At 44.4% G+C, this 16746-nt stretch overlaps 1 protein-coding gene across 4 annotated transcripts in view; it reads right to left on the bottom strand.

Annotated features, from left to right (window-relative positions):
* Positions 1–16746, bottom strand: part of TENT4B (terminal nucleotidyltransferase 4B) — a 46465-nt gene that overhangs the window by 13500 nt on the left and 16219 nt on the right. For 2 of the 4 annotated variants that reach the window (XM_074314924.2, XM_088800359.1), the window contains exons 2-4: positions 13493–13558; positions 1585–1708; positions 206–252 (exon numbers count right to left, since the gene is read on the bottom strand). In XM_074314924.2, the coding sequence (XP_074171025.2) occupies positions 206–252; positions 1585–1708; positions 13493–13558 (237 nt within the window). The remainder of the gene's footprint in view (positions 1–205; positions 253–1584; positions 1709–13492; positions 13559–16746) is intronic. The other 2 variants (XM_074314925.2, XM_074314926.2) reach the window with 1 other exon arrangement.

Genomic DNA, 16746 nt, shown 5'->3' on the forward strand with positions numbered 1-16746 from the left:
ATCTGAGATGACACACTCTCTGTATCACCTGTCCAATCAGATGATCTGAAGTGAGAGTCTACCTCAAGATAATTCAAATAAAATACAGGTAAGTGAATTTCTGCTTCCTAAGTCTGTTTTGTTTCTACTCTTACACATTCCACAGCCAAAATAAATACACCAGGAAAAATGCACAACCCCTTGAAAGCTTCATAAATATACTAACCTGGTAGGTAAATAAAGGCCAGTTTTGAAACTCCCAAATATCTGGACCTGAAATAGAAACAATTATTATATTAAGAGGTGCGAGATGAGAAGCCACCAAGCTATGGCGAAATGCTGGTTTCTGCTACCCTCTACTGGCGCTTTTTTGTACTGCAAGAGCATTTTTTATACCCCCTATGCTTTCATGAATCAGGGATTCCGTGTCTCATAGGGAGACATTCCAAACACAGTTTAAACGTATTAGGTTCAAATATCAAACATGCAGACTAAAATAGAAAACTTTCAACAGTAACATTCAGTCACTAATGTTCCCTTATGATCACAACTCAATTTGTGTGCCCTCTTCAGGAGTCACCTCACAGATGACTGAATCAGCACGAGACTCCCCAGAGAACGCCAGGCACTGTCATGGCGGCATCGTGGCTGTCCTGTGCGCCGTGGGGTGGTTAGCAACGTCCTGGGCCTCTACTCACCCTGTGTCAGGAGCACCTTACCAGGCGTGATAATCAAAACTGTCTTTGATAATGAATGCCAAAGGCCTCCTCTCCTGGGGGACGAACAGCCCCCAGCTGAGGGGCGCTGAGCGAGATCACATAGGAGAAGCAACGTGACATACAGTAGCTGCTCAGTAAAACGTCAGTGTCCTCTTCCCTTCCTTCCCTTCACCTGTAGTATCTTATTTGAGGCTTGTTTTGCCAACTGGACAAAAGAAAACTTCCCGGCTCCCCTTCAGCACCCCACGATAGACAGAGTCAGAAGCAAAGTGATGAATTCTAGGTTACTTCTTAGAACGCACACAATTGCAAAACAGACTCTCAAGGGAGCCCTGAGAAGTGAAGTATTAACTCACTGTCAAAAACAAGAAGCACAAATAAGCCAAGAGGGAATCTCGGGCCAAAGTGATGCTCATTGGTGGGGGTGTCCTGGGCACACGGTGGTCAGAGAGAGGACAGCAACACTTCCAGGGACGGGAAGAGCAGACTGATGCCTGCGTCCACCCAGGAAAATGAACAGGAGAGATTCCTCCTGGACTTTCACTGCTACAAACAGTGACACAGGGTTTATCCCGGCAGGGTGGACCAAAATCACATCGGGCTTTGAACAGCACGTCTAGCAGCGGACTACACAGCGAGGCTTTATACGAGTGGTTCCTAAGTATAGTGTGCCTTCAGCAGTCGCCCTCTGGCACTGCAAAGAAATAGCTGGAAGTACGTCAGCCAATCCAATGCAAGGATTAGGAAGCCCCAAATCCTAAAGGCTGAAGGAAATCGCAGGCCTGTAAGCTTTCATTAGACCGTACATCCCACTGCCCGTTTCGCCTGAAGGTAACACAACCAGTCTCTCCACCCTGAGCACCCAGCTACCCAGACAGGTACTTACGTCAGCGCTGGGCCAGAGCTCCTTGATGACACTCTCGATCCTGTTCACTACCTCCATCCGCATCTTCTCTTCCTCGGGTCTTGGAGACATGTATTCATAAAAATCACTGATCTCCTCATGCAGACTGAGAGAAAAGAAAAGCAGAGAGGTTAGTATGGGCAGGGCCAACGGAAGAAAACCATCTGGAACAACCTCGTTTACTGGAGTCTTAGGAGATAACTCAGCTGATGACTCTGCATCCATACCTTCTACCTTCGCTTCAGTGTTACAACTCCAGCTGAGCTGAAGAGCTTAATCAAAAGCGCCAAAAGAACAACGGAAGACCATCCAAGAAGTCTTAGCGGAAGTGCTCTGGCAGCGCTCCCAGCATTTATGTATTACCCTCCTGGGCAGAGCATTTGTGGGCTGCAAGGCCAGGCCTCTGCCTTCACACTCTGCTCCAGTGGACACAAACCGAGAAGACACAGAATCCAGGTGACACCGGCCTGACCCTCTCACTCCTCTGTACTCCGATCCGCACAGGACCAACAGCATGTCATTCATTCACAACATCTGTGTAGTGAGTTCAGTGACAGGCAGCGAGGTCAGCCAGTGAACATCAGCTGAGAAGGGCTGAGGAGAATGGTTGGCAGACAAGGCCCCAGGAAGAAGCTGATTTCCTGAGAGGAGAGGTGTGAAGTACAGCCGGGAAGCGCCCAGCAAGCACAGAGGGACAGAACGGCAGACTAAGAAAGTGGGGTGTCACCAGAAGGGCTAAAATGAAGAAGACACTAAGTGTCAATGAGGATGTGAAGTCACTGCAGGTGGGAGCAGGAATTGGTACAATCACTTTGGAAAACTGACGATATTTACATAAGCAGCAATTCTACTGCTAGATGTATGTCCAACAGAAATGTGGACACATTTTCACCAAAGGACACATACAAGACTGCACAGAGCAGCACTATTCATAATAGTCCAAACTGGAAACAATCCCAAATGTCCACCAGTAATAGAATGGATAAATAAATTGTGGTAATTCATAAAATGAAATATTATATACCAATGAGAATGAAAAAACAGCTACATGTAATAATATGCATGAAGCTCACAAATATAACAGTGAACAAAAGAAGTCAGACGTAAAAGATGTATAGCTGGGCTTATATAAAGTTCAAAAGTAGGTAAAATTTATCTATGATATAAAAGTCAGCATCATAGTTACTCTTTGGACGGAGTGAGAGGGAAAGGGCGTAAGGGGGGCTTCTGGGATGCTAGCGCGTCCTGCGTCTTCTGCAGGTGCACGTTACTCAAGTAGGCCGCCTTTCTGCAAATTCCTCAAGCTACATCAAAGCCATAGGATCTGTGCACTTTTCTCTGTGGACATTGTATTTCAATAAAAATTATACTCAAAGTTAAAAAAAAGAAAGTGGGGTGTTCCCCTACTGTAACAGGAAACCACGCATGCATGCATTCATTCATTCATTTATATATTTGTGACTTTTTAGAAGAGTTTATTTAAGCCAAAACTGACTACACATGACAGGGAGCAAGATCTCACACGCTCTGCAGAAGAACAGTTTTGTAGCGTGAGGCAACCACGTATCTAAATGTTTCTGAGAGGGAGTAGGGAACGAGGGACTTCTGAAATGCAGCATTTTAACAAGATTTATCCGGTAACTGTACAAACGGACTGGCAAAGAGACAAGACTGGACGCAGAGAAAACAGCTCCTACATTCTTGCAACCGTGGGAGGACCAGTGAAATGCCTACAAGATGGCGGCGGGAAAGGAACGGGCTCCAGAAACCTCACACACAGACACGAGGCCCAGGCCTCAGAGCATGACCAGCAACGGAAAGGGAGGAGCGAGGATGCCTGCAGCGGCTCAGGCCTGAGGGGCTGGGGCCCTCGGAGGAGGGAGGGAAGGAGAAACTAAGTTGGCGGCTGGTGAGGCGAATTCGGTCCACTAGCACTGCAGGCCAGGAGCAGAAGGAAGCCGCATTGGTGTGAAGAGCTGCCTCTGGGAGGGCAAGCGGATACAAAATGGAAGGAAATCTGCTAAGCTCGTGTTGAACCTGACAATTGGGGGGAGGCCCGGCTCCAGGTGGCTGGAGGCAGCCGGAGTCAGGGTATCTCACTGCGTCCGTGCAGCACAACTGTGACGGACCAGGCGGCCAGCAGCAGGGTGCCAACAGCAATGGGCGCCAAGGCCCTGGGAGCACGAGGGGCAGGGGGCAACGTTACGTCAGTTATACTTCAGTAAAGCTGGTGAAGAACACATGCCCTTTTCATCCTCAGAAACATTTCCCTGCGGGAACAAGGATATTCGCCACAGCATTATCGGGACCACTATCACACTCAGAGGCCGCCTCCGTGTCCGTCAATGGGATCCAGTGAAATGCCCTTCCCTGAAGTGACAGCCGGGAACCCATTACACAGACGACAGCAGAGTGTACGAGCTGACAGGGAAGGGCTAAGATTCGTTAAGTTTGAAAGAAAAAGCACAATGTATTTAACAGGATGCCTTTTGTGTGCATTACACACACACACACACACACACACACACACACACACACACACAGAGCGAGGACACACAGCAGTCGCCCTGCGGCACACGGTTTCTGGAAGGAGAACTATGAGCAGTGATTACCTCAGGGGCACGCACAGGAGAGTAAGGGAGACCTTAGCATTTTATTTCGTATCACTGTATTGTTACAAAGTTTTTAAACCACCCGTGTGTATCTGCGTTTCTAATAGGGATTATTACCTGTTTGGAGAGATTATGGGCCATTTGTCATCTTCTGTATAGTTTGCCATATGAAAAATGTGTGTGTGTGTGTGTGTGTGTGTGTGTGTGTGTGTGTGCGCCACCACATCCACAGAACAGGATCTACACACCATACTGGTTACAGTGATTAAATCTGGTGAGTGAATTTGGGGAGGGGGTCACTTTTAAAAAAATGCACATGTTAATTGTTGTACATTTTTATCACACTTTTAAAAACATGCACGTTAACTGTTGTACATTTTTATCACAAGGAAAAATATTCATTAAAGAAAACTAACACTTAAAGGAGAAAGAACTGGAATTTCTCTAACAATCTAGGCCACAGACCGAGAGCTTACACACAAGGCAGCCTGAGAACCTAAGCAACCAGAGAGGGAACTCGGCGGCCGGCCTGTGGGCAGCACTGACCCCTGCGGCACAGAGGGACCCATGACACGACGCTTGGGAAGTCGCCACATGCCCAACTCAGTATGTGCAGAGAGTTTCTGCTGGTGTCTGAGTCACCTTTTCTAGGGATGTACAGACTTAGATGTCAGTGTACATGCCAGACAAATTTCTGGAAGAGCATGTTAAAAACTGCGGGTGGTAGTTTCCTGTGCGGAGTGGGACTGAGGTCTGAGGCGCCGTCTGATTGTTCTCTGGTGCTTCAGTCACCGAGACAAGTGACAGCGCAGCCCGAGGGCAAGCCTAGGGCAGTCTGAGCGACATCTTCAGGAGGCTCAGATTTTTACAAAGAAATTCTCTCTCTCCTTCTCCCTCTCCCTCTCCCTCTCCCTCTCCCTCTCTCTCTCCCTCACACACACACACACACACACACACACACACACACACACACACACACACACACGCTTCTGTATTTCCAGCTGCCAGCTAGACTCCTCTACCCAATGTCAACTAAAACTCAGAAAGTCCAAAATGAAATCCCCTATCCTTCTCCAAAACCTAGCCCTCCTCCTTGTATTTCCCTCCAAATGGAAACGTCAGCGTCTTCCCTAGTTCTCCTTCTTCCTCACCCTCTCGAGTTAACAGGTCTCCAAATCCTGTCCCTTCTACTCCCTGTCCCAAAACACCGCTTCCAAATCAGAGCCCGCCCTGCCGTACGGCCTTTGCCCCTTGCACTGGACACTGCAGCAGGCTGCACACTGGTCCTCGGCGCCTAGCGACTCTGTTCCCTAGGCCTCTGCCCCGTGATCACCGGGGTCCCTGTTCTCAGCCTATGAGTGTCACTTTCAAACTCCTTGTCACCACTCTGCCTTCCTGCCTGCCTCCTGCCTGCCCGCTCTCCTCCCCAGTGCAGCCACACACAACTGTGCCCTTTTCAGGAGCCCTGTGCCTGGAACACCTTCTTGCTCGGCCTTCCAGAGCTCAATCGCCGGCCCGGGAAATCTCCCAGCAGCAGAAGTGCACCCGCTGCCCCTTGGTGCCCGGCCCTCTCCAGTGCTAGTCCTGCCTCTTGCCCAGCGGTCAATCACGGCGGACTCCCCACTTATGGGCTCTCCACTCAGACTCAGCTCCGTGTTCCCAGACCCAGGACGCAGCACAGAGAAGCCCTCTTGAAGAGGGGCACTCAGTTCACGGGCACATCCATCCACAGCCACGTCCACGTGGTCCCAACAGAGGGATGATGGGCCTTAAAATGAGCTTGGTACCAGGATCCGAGGAAATGGGTTCACACACTGTGGGAGGAAATGACAGAAGCAGAAGGGAGGGCAGTTTGGCCCAAGAACGACAGGCGTCCTTTGGAGTTAAAAAGGCAATTGCACTTCTCAGAGTGTCGCCTAAGGAAGTAAGTCTGCATGTACACAGAGATATGGCTACAAGGAAACACCCACGATGAGCACGTAATTTCTAAGCCAAGGTTTAGAAGTACTTCAAGAATGCAACACCCTATTAGCTTTGTATTTTAAAGTCTGCGCAATATGTCTGCCTTTCTATAGTACCGATAAGGACGCAGCAAGGTCACTTGAAAAAAGCCATGCCTAACTAAATAGGAAGAGCGCCAGGATCGAGGCTAAAAGGAAAAAGAAATGTATTCACACCCCTAAATGCTCACTGCATCCTAAGATTTTATAAAAACAAGGGAGATAGAGAAAATATGGATGACGACATAAAGCTATGTCAAAGGAAATACTTTGGCAAGCTTTGCAGGCATTTGAAACTGCTCTTCATGGCTGAAGGTCATATCTGCTATGTCTACACCTCCTTGGTTAGGACATGGGAGAAATAACGCAGAGAATGGATTCTTGTCTCTGTGTCCTAGATTATAAAGTTGGCATTTTTTTCTTCTTTGAAGAGGTGCTCATACATGCTTCCCTAGAAATCAGAGCAGTCCTTTTAAATGCCACCGTCTTGCTCTCAATTCCAGGACCACAGCTTTAGTAGGCCAGTGTTTCAGAAGGATGGTGTTTCTTCTATTTGCTCTCGGTCCCTTCCCTTTTACTGCTATGGAGGGAGAATGAACACAGTCTGACTTCTTCCTACAGCCTAACTCTGGCCCCCAAACTCGCCACTACTTCCAAGCAATTATAATGTAAAGGGAAGGAGACAGAAAAGGAAAAAAACTGTTACCTATCAGTTGCTTTATCTAATTCTATCATTCCCCTTCCAGTAAAAATTCTGAATTCTCTGACTCCTCTGAGTAGATCTAACCAAACCTGAATACAGTTGGGGAGCTCAAAGACTAATTCCCCAACGAAGGCCAAATATCTTCAAACAAAATCTTAGTTAATAAACTTATTCCCCAAGTGGGAGGTCCTCAAATATTTGCTCAGTGCAAAAAACACATAAACAAGACTGAATCTTTCCTTATCTACAAGGTCCAAATGCCAAAAAGAAGTGCTCATTCACAGGTTTGCTGTTTTCAACTATAACAGTGAAATGTGAATGTGTTTAACCCACACAATTCTAATACCAAAATTTTATTTGTTACTTATCTTTGGTGGAGGGGCGGGTGTTTAAGAACAGACGCTGCCCGGCAAATACACAAGTGCCTGTACCTTGCCCTGTGTTCCAGCGCCAGTAAAAGTGGCACAGAACCAACACAAGACACTTGCTCTCTAGGACCCGAGGCATGAAAATCCAGATATCCAAAACAAGGGAGAGGCGACTATTGGCTTAATAAATAATTTATACCAAATAAGGCAAACTCCTGCCATATATTTAAACTAGTTTAATCATAACCTTGGGTCATGGAACTGGTAACAAGACTAACACGGAGGAAGGCTTTCATAATTTACTGTTTTTTTCCTGTACTGTTGAGATATTTTGGATGAGTGCTAGCATTGTTTACAGAATTTTTTAAAGCTTAAGTGAGAAAAACAAAAACAGACCGATTCACAAAGAATTCATTTACATATACACTGAAAACATAGCATTTGTAAACCCAGGTTGACTTTAGGAGGTCATATATTCTTTCAAAATTAGCAAAATAAACTCTGAAAGAAATATGGAAATTTAAGCTGTTTGGGAAAGCACACAGCAAAAATAATTAAAAATCACCTATAGCTCCACCCCCTGACTAGCAGCAAACACAGTCAGTGGGGACTATGTACCGAACACATACCTCACGCGTACCTCCTGTGCACTGCTTTATGCCACATGCCATTTGATAGTCGTGGAAAAACACAGTGGCTATACCATGGTCACCATGCATGTCACTTGATGCTACAAAAATGAATCTGCAATGACTGTATATTATTCTAGTACATGAATATACCATTATTGATTCTACCAATCCCTTATCATTGGGCATTTAGGTTGCTTCTGATTATTCACTACTTAATTAACATTCTAATGTTATCTTTGCACGTAAATCTATAATCAACTCTCATTTTTCTCTTAAAATAAGTTCCTAGAAGTGGAATCCCTTGGTGAAAAGTTATGAACAGTTAATACTTTTGAAGACTATTCCCAAAACGCCCTCCACCAGACCGGTGCTGATATAGTCCCCCCAGAAATGCAAGCGGGTCCTTCCCCAACCCCCACAGCCATGAAGAGTGTTTTGTTTTTATTCTTCGATTCCTAATAAGGTTAGGAATTTTACCCATGTTTACCTGTCTTTTCCACTCATTTCAATAAGCTATTGGACGGAATTCGTATAGTAGTTTAAAGAGTGTGCGCTGGGATGGAACCTTCCTGGGCAGGTGCTTTCCCGCTCTAGGCCCATTTCCCACCTGTGACATGAGGACGAGAAGACCTACCTTGGAGGGTTTCTGTAGGGATTGAGCAAGAGTAGGGACAGGGCTGAGTACGGGGTTTACACTTTACTTAGCCAACAGTATACCCTCAGTAAATATCAGCCATCATTAACTAGCATTAACAAATATTGACTAAACACCTACAAAGCGGAAGGCACTAAGATACTACACCGAACAAGACGGACACGGTCCTTGCCTTCAGGAAGCTTACAGCCTACCGGGAATCAATTTATATTTGTTTTTAATTTTTGTTCTTATATTTTTGTTTTGTCTTATTTTCTTATTGGTATTCTTTATATATTAGGGCTATTAACCTTCTGCCATAGAGACAAATACACCTTCCTGTTAGTCTTTCTATTTTGTGAAGTTTTTCTTAATGTGCATAAATTCTTTTATTTTGATGGACATATACCTACGAATCTTTGCCTAAAAGGAACAGACAGCTAAGGTAAATGAATATAACTGTAACAAGAAGGGGCAACCTGCAATGTTGGGGTATATTAGGGAGTAGTGGAGAAGGTGGTAACCCTGAAAGCCCATGCCCCAGGCTGCCACGTAATGCTGGCCGATTGTCGCCATTAAGGAATGTGAGCCCAGTACTGCCAACGCTTCTCATGTTGTAAGCCAGAAATCTCGACTTGTAGGTAAAATTTTTGTTTTAAAATTCTGACATAATTTTCATAAGATCAATTAAACAAGGCAAAACAGAATAGGCAAACCAAAACGTATGTGCAATTCTGATCCAGTGCTCAGGCCACCGGTCTGCAATCTCTGCTTTGACAGCTCCCTTTTCTTTATGTTTCAAAAGGCTATTTTACCTTGAGATTAGAAAAATATCTGACTATCAAAAGAATAAGAACACAAACCACAGACTGGGAGAAAATTTTTACGAAACACACAATCTGATAAAAGACTGGTATCCAAAAATATACAAAAACTCTTCAAACCCAACAATAAGAAAACAACTCAACTAAAAAATGGGCAAAAGACCTAAACAGATACCTCAAAAAAATACACAGATGGTAAATAAGCATATGAAAAGATACCAGGCATCATACATCATCAGGGAATTACAAATGCAAACAGCAAGACACCCTCCACACCTATCAGAATGGCCCAAATCCAGACCACTGACCACTTCACATGCTGGTGAGGACGTGGAGCGACGGGAATCTCATCCATCACTGGTGGGAGTGCAAACGGCGCAGCCACTTCAGAAGACAGTTTGGCGGTTTCTTACAAAACTAACATACTCTCACCCTATGATCCAGCAGTCGCCCTCCTCGGTATTTACCCAAATGAGCTGAAAACGTAATGTCCACACAGAACCCTGCGCACAGATGTTTATAGCAGCTTTACTCATAACCGCCTAAATGTGGAAGCAACCAAGACGTCCTTCAGTAGGTAACCGAATAAACTATGATACATCCAGACAATGAAAAGGATTCAACAGCAAGAATAAATGAGCTACCGAAGCCATGAAAAGACACAGAGGTACTTTAAATGCTTATTACTAAGTGAGAAAAGCCAATCTGAAAAGGCTACATACTGTATGATCCTTATATTCTGAAAAAGATAAAACTATAGAGACAATAAAAAGATCATGGTTGCCAGAGGTTGGGAGGAGAGAGGGGTGACTACGGGGAGCACGGCAGATTTGAAGGCAGTGAAACTATTCTGTAGGATATTATAATTGGATGTGTCTCATTACACATTTATCCAAATCCACAGAACATACACCAAAGTGAGTTAATGTAAACTATGGGCTTTGGGTGATAGTCACATATCAATGTAGGTTCACTGGTTATAAAAATAGTTATAATTACCCTGGTGGGATATGGGACGAAATCTCTGTACCTTCCATTCAATTTTGCTGTGAACCTAAAACTGCTCAAAACCAAAGTCTATTTTAAAAATCTGACTATATTTCTTCTAGTTATTTAATTTTTTTCTTTATCTTATTTAACTATCAGTCATTTGGAATTTAACTGAATATGGTGAAAGGTGGGTTATAACTTGTTTTTCCCAGAGTTAATCAGTGTCCAGCACCCCTTATTCAATACTCCATCCTTTTCTCAAGGACGCCCGAGTCTGCCCAGTGGCCTGTCCTTTGCTCCCCCCATAATTCTACCACCCTATCCTCTTCCCATGGGGGACAATCCCCGCCCTACGGTTCCATGTGACTGTCGAGGTGCTCAGCAGAGCCAGCTGGACCTTGGGATAGGAGCAGGCATGGGGAGACCCCGTGAGTACGGTGTCCCACGGTCATGGCCCGGGACGGGCACAGGACCCCAGAGCCCCGGGGTGTCCTTCCTTGGGACTTTACATACTGACACTTCGGAAGGTCATTTTCTATTTTGACCTCAAGCTGTAAAAGTAGAAGCTTGGAATTATCAACAGCCATACCTCCTTTTCCTCCAGCAACAAAAAGGAAGCCCACTGACAACAGGAGAGAATGGAACCAACCCTGAGAAAGAAGCAAAGTCAGGGAGATAGGGCATCGGAACCTTCTCCGGAGTCGCTGAAGCAAGTATCACCACAAGAGTACCCCAGGTACTTGACCAAAGAAATGCCTTTGCTTGGTGTTTACTTAAACCAAGACGACTGATTTTCTCTCAAGCAATCATCTTGGAAAAACCCTGAGTGACACACAGACTTTGATTATATATGAAACTCTTATGCATAGCTGGGCCAGGTCTTAGGCTTTCTTTTCAGGTCTACTGCTACTGCTGTCTAGTCCAGGGCTCAGATTACCCTCTAAAGAGTCTTGCATAAATCCATGAACAGTTGATAGTACAAAACCAGTCCTCCCCCAAACTCATCTTTAGTTTACAGAAAATTCGCGGCTATTCTTGCCTGTTTATTCTTCTCCCCCACCCCCTGACAAAATTCACTGGGACTTTTATTTGAATTATATTAATTAACAAATTAGTTAATTTAACATCTTCAAGTCTTTGATGCCACCACTGTAGCATTTTTTTTTCTGTACATTTCTGGCTTTGTTTTCAATTATTTTGGGGATTTTGATGCTCTAAGTGAGTGAAAGAAATCTTTCTTTCCTTTTTAAATTATATTTTCTGACTGTTATGTAGAAAAGCTAATGACTTCTGGATGCTTATTTTATAACCAACCAGACAATTCTCTAGCCCTGCTGCATGGGCTAGAATTACCAAGACAGGGCCAAATAATACTGGTAAGAGTAGGCATCGTGTTTTGTTCCTGGCTTAATAGGAAGTGTTTTTGGTGTTTCACGTAATGTTAATATTTGTTAGAAAGTGCCACTCTTTATCAGGTTATGGAAGTGTCTGCATATTCCTAGTTTACTAAGTTGTACTCTTTTTATAACAGACAAATTTCATTTAAGGCTTCTGTTATGCTTTTTGCCAGAAAAAGGAACATGGTAGTTTCTTTCTTCGATGATGGCAATGATTAAAATAAAAGCAACAACTCAAAGTATGTAACTTCCACCTACACAAATTTCACAAATAAGCCACTAATATTATTGTAACAACAAAAATGTCTAAAGCCAAACAGAAACCCACTACCTTTAATAAATTAACACTTTTCTTCCCCACATTCCCAACTAGGTAACTTTCTTAACTCAAAAAATAGCAAACGAGGGGCCGACTCCAAAGGCTGCCGGTTCGATTCCCACATGGGCCAGTGGGCTCTCAACCACAAGGTTGACAGTTCAATTCCTCGAGTCCCACAAGGGATGCTGGGCTCCGCCCCCTAAAACTAAGATTGAACACGGCACCTTGAGCTGAGCTGCCGCTGAGCTCCCGGATGGCTCAGTTGGTTGGAGCGCGTCCTCTCAACCACAAGGTTGCTGGTTCAACTCCCGCAAGGGATGGTGGGCAGCACCCCCTGCAACTAGCAACGGCAACTGGACCTGGAGCTGAGCTGTGCCCTCCACAACTAAGATTGAAAGGACAACAACTTGACTTGGAAAAAAGGCCTGGAAGTACACACCATTCCCCAATAAAGTCCTGTTCCCCTTCCCCAATAAAAAAAAAAAAAAGCAAACGAAACAGAACAGAAACTATGTCTGATACCTTCATAGAGCAGCCAACCAGCAGATGACAGAAAGACACCTTTTCTAGATGTGCATAAAATTTAAAACATTGATTATAAAAATTATGTGGACCCTGCACTGTTTCATCATGTTAAGTTGCTCAGACCAAGTTTATTTTAAATACGCACGCCTCATTTACCACCTAACTTCTCTTAAATCTGCGCAAGCTATTATATTAGCAGTCGCATCCATTTGCAACGTGCTGTGAAGTTCTTCGGCAATAACTTTGCTCCATTACAAAGGGAGGCCTGAGATGGTTACTATTTCAGTATTTCCAATACGACTATACAGCACTTTAATCGTAATAACGCTTCCTCAGCCACCTGCTAAACACACCCGCTAAAGCTGTCCTATCTGTGAAACAGCTGCAAGTTTTTAAGACCAAAGGACAAAATAAAACATGTATTAAATAACATACCAAATTAATGTATACATACATATATATACACATAAAAATATATATATTTATGGATAAAATTATATATATAGTTATGAAAGCATAATCCAAGTTAACGCTGTGATAACTTTCAAGAGGTCCTGTACGGACCATAAACACCTTGTTTAGTCTTCACTAATAGAAAATGAAACCTATAAGTATTCCAAGCTTTCTTCTCTACAGGCTAAAACTTTAATAATGATAAAAATAAAGTAAAATGATAACAATCTGCCTTGTGACTAAAGCAGACCTAACACACAGCCTTCGCTCTTCTCACCCCTCCGTGCCCTCCCTGCTCAGCATCACGCAGGCTCTGCTACTTTGCTCTCTCTTCCTTCTATGTCATTTCGACTTCCACCCCTTCTCTATTTCAGCTTCTATTCTGCTTAATAGGAGGAAAGTAAAGGACAGTATTAAAGGAAAGTAAACTCACCGAGAGCGTAAGGGTTTCTCCGAAGACTCCAGCTCCCAGCGCTGGCTCTGGGCTTCGAGAGCTACACTGATGGGACAGAGCACACATGAGAGGGGCCTCACCTTGACCAAGCATCTCACTTCTGAGTGGTACTTCATATGTTTTCAAAGGACTCTTACCATTCCTCTAGCTTCATCATCAACAATAATTCTGACAGGCAGACTAGGTAGAAGTTACTTTCTAACCAAAAGATTTTTTTTTTTTAAATGGGAAATCACTGACTTCCCTAAGATCACACAGAAAATGAACAGCAGAACCAAATCTGAAAAAACAGACCTCCTCACTTAAACACGCCACCCCGAGCATCACAGAAGTAAAACTACTTTTCAATCCCAGCCGAGACTTTTCTAGTTGAGTGACCAGCCTTTCCAAAGCCCCAGTGCCTGCGTCTGTAAGCCGGGGGGGGGGGGGGGGGGGGAGAGTAAATGCGCACCCAGCAGCCCTGTGAGGCCCCCGGCCAGTGCCAGGCACTTGGAACACCTCAGACTCCCTACTGACCCTCAGGCTTCAGCTGCCTTGAGTCTCCATGAGCTCACACATGCGATGAGAGGGTGTGACGGGCCACTTCTCTAAGACAATTCTCCAAAACAGCACAATCACACACATCCCACCTGAGATTCCAGGGTCTCCTGCGACTCTGAGCCCACCTGCTACTCCTCCCAGCAGCCGGAGTCCCTTAGCCCTGGGTCTTCGCCTCCACCCGAAAGCTAACTCCACAGTGTTTTCATAAGCCAAGTACCACACGGTCCACACCACCGCTAATGTCCACTAATTCCTCCAGACCGGAGGTCACCCAACTACACCACAGGCCGAGCCCAGCCCACTTCCGAGGTTTGAACAGCCCACAAGGTAAGAATATTTTTACATTTTTCAATGGTTGAAATGAAAACAAGAATAATATTCTGAGATGGGTGTAAGTTATATGCAATTCAAATTACAGTGTACATACATAAAGTTGTATTGGAATGCAGCCATGCTCAGTCATTTACGCATTGGCAACGGCTTTCATGTATTGCAACAGCAGAGTTGAGTAGTTGGGACAGAGACCGTGGAACCAATAAAGCTTAAAATAGTTACAAAAAAAGTTTGCTGACGCTTGCTCTATAGGTAGGCTCCATGATATAGCCAACAGTAACTTGATAGATCAAATCTACCAAATGACACGTGTTCTGGGCACTGCCTTGTATATTATTTTTATTAGAAATATTTTATCCCATCCTGGAATTAGATTAAGGTACTGCTTCATGTCATGTGCAGAAGGTAAGCATTTGACGTTAGGTGCTACATATATGTAGAGGTCACACTAATAAGAAAACACTCTGCACGGGGGCGCTGGAGAGCGTGAAGGGGGTCTTCCCGAGAGGAGACAGCCCAGGGTCTCAGTTCAGATCTTAGCCGTTTGCCCGCAGACCTGCCTGAAGAGGTGAGAAGGTCTTTCCTCAAACATGCATTAGGAAAAAGATACCTTCAAGGAGAAACAAATGTCAAAGGTATTTATAATCAAAGGAATATGAAGAGTCTTTCTTTGCAGCTTCATCTCACTATAACTCACTTCCAATATTTGAAAGTCAAGTTGCAGTCTCATACTTTACATAGGAACAACTTAGGTGAGAATTTAACCGTGAGAAGCCACAGCATTCGAGGGCCATGTTACCCACATAAAATGAAACGAATGTAGTAAAAGCCACTCGACACATTTTTGGCAGGAAAATTATTCTTAAACACATACATCACGGTCTAAGATTAAGATAATCTAAGCCTGTATTCAAGGGAAAAAGCAATAAGACATAATGACTAAAAATAAGCACTAAGAAAAACTGAGGTAACAATAAGAATAACTGAAGTTAATGCGATTAAGAGATTGATCACCAGCTAAAGGCAAAGAATTGTAACCACCGTCCTCTAGGACAGCAGAGGCTGTACAGAAGCAGATAACATGAGATGCCCTACACATGGTTACTAAAGAAAAGGAAAACAAAGAACAAAACAGGCTCCTCCTGTCTAACTTGAATATCAGCATTTCAATTTAACTGTTTAAACTTGAGGGCAAATAATTACATTTATAAGCAGCATAGGAAATAAAGTAATATTTGTCAAACACCGCGAAATGTGTCTCAGACTGAGTCTGGAGACTCGTCTCCAAGTCCATCCGTTCTCTACGAGAATTCTCAAATTGTGTGTTTTCATCCCAGTATCACCTTAAAAACATTAGCATAAGCCTGTCCCGGATCATCCAGACGCTTCCCTGGAAACAGAGCTGCCCAGAGACTTCCCGGCCCATGTGTGCTGTTGTGTTTACCACCCGGCTAACAAACCAGGCTTTACCTGGTCTGTACAAACAGTCAAGGACAGAGTAGGACCCGACACGCACAACACACACACCCACCAAGTAAAGATCAAACAGCGCCCCTGCAAAGTGCTATGGTTTTTCAGAACAGAGAAAAGTGGTGAGCGAACTGCACTGGCCTATGGCAAGTGACAGGCATTCCAAGTGCCCTCTGGACAGCACAGCACCCCACTGGCTGCTCGTAGTACCCTGGCTTAAGTTATTTTTATTATAATGTAAGAATGCGCACAAATATGAATTCCTCTCTCTCTCTCTCTCTCTCTCTCACACACACACACACACACACACACTCACACACGACTGGGTGATTTTTTTTCTTTTTTACCCAAAACACTATTTCCATGTAAGTACAGGAGATGTGAAGTACATTGGGCTTAAAATGACACTAAGAACCAAAAGGGGAAATATTCCTAGGTATCTACCCGAGAGAACTGAAAATGTATGCCCACACAAACAGTTCACAGCAGCCTTATTCGCAACCGCCAAAAAGTGGAAGCAACCCGAGTCCATCGACTCGATGGATGGAGAAACCAAATGTGTCTCTCTATCCACACAGTGCAATGTTACGGGGCCAGGTAAAGAAATGACGTTTTGAGCCATGCTACAACACGGACGAGCTCTGAAAACATGCAGAGCTAGAGAAGGCAGACACAAAGGGCACGTGTACTGCACGATTCCATTTATATGAAGTGTCCAGAAGACGCAAATCCAGAGACAGAAAGTAGACTGCTGGCGGCCCAGGGCTGGGAGTTCTGGGGAAGATGGAGAGTAACTGCTAACAGAGGTTTCTTTTCGGGGCGAAGAAAATGTTCTAAAACTTATTCTGGCGATGGTTACACAACTCTATGAATATACTAAAAACCATTTG

The sequence above is a fragment of the Rhinolophus sinicus genome, chromosome 8, assembly GCF_057876585.1.
Source record: "Rhinolophus sinicus isolate RSI-liver-muscle chromosome 8, RSI-T2T, whole genome shotgun sequence".
In the NCBI taxonomy this organism is placed as follows: Eukaryota; Metazoa; Chordata; class Mammalia; order Chiroptera; family Rhinolophidae; genus Rhinolophus; species Rhinolophus sinicus.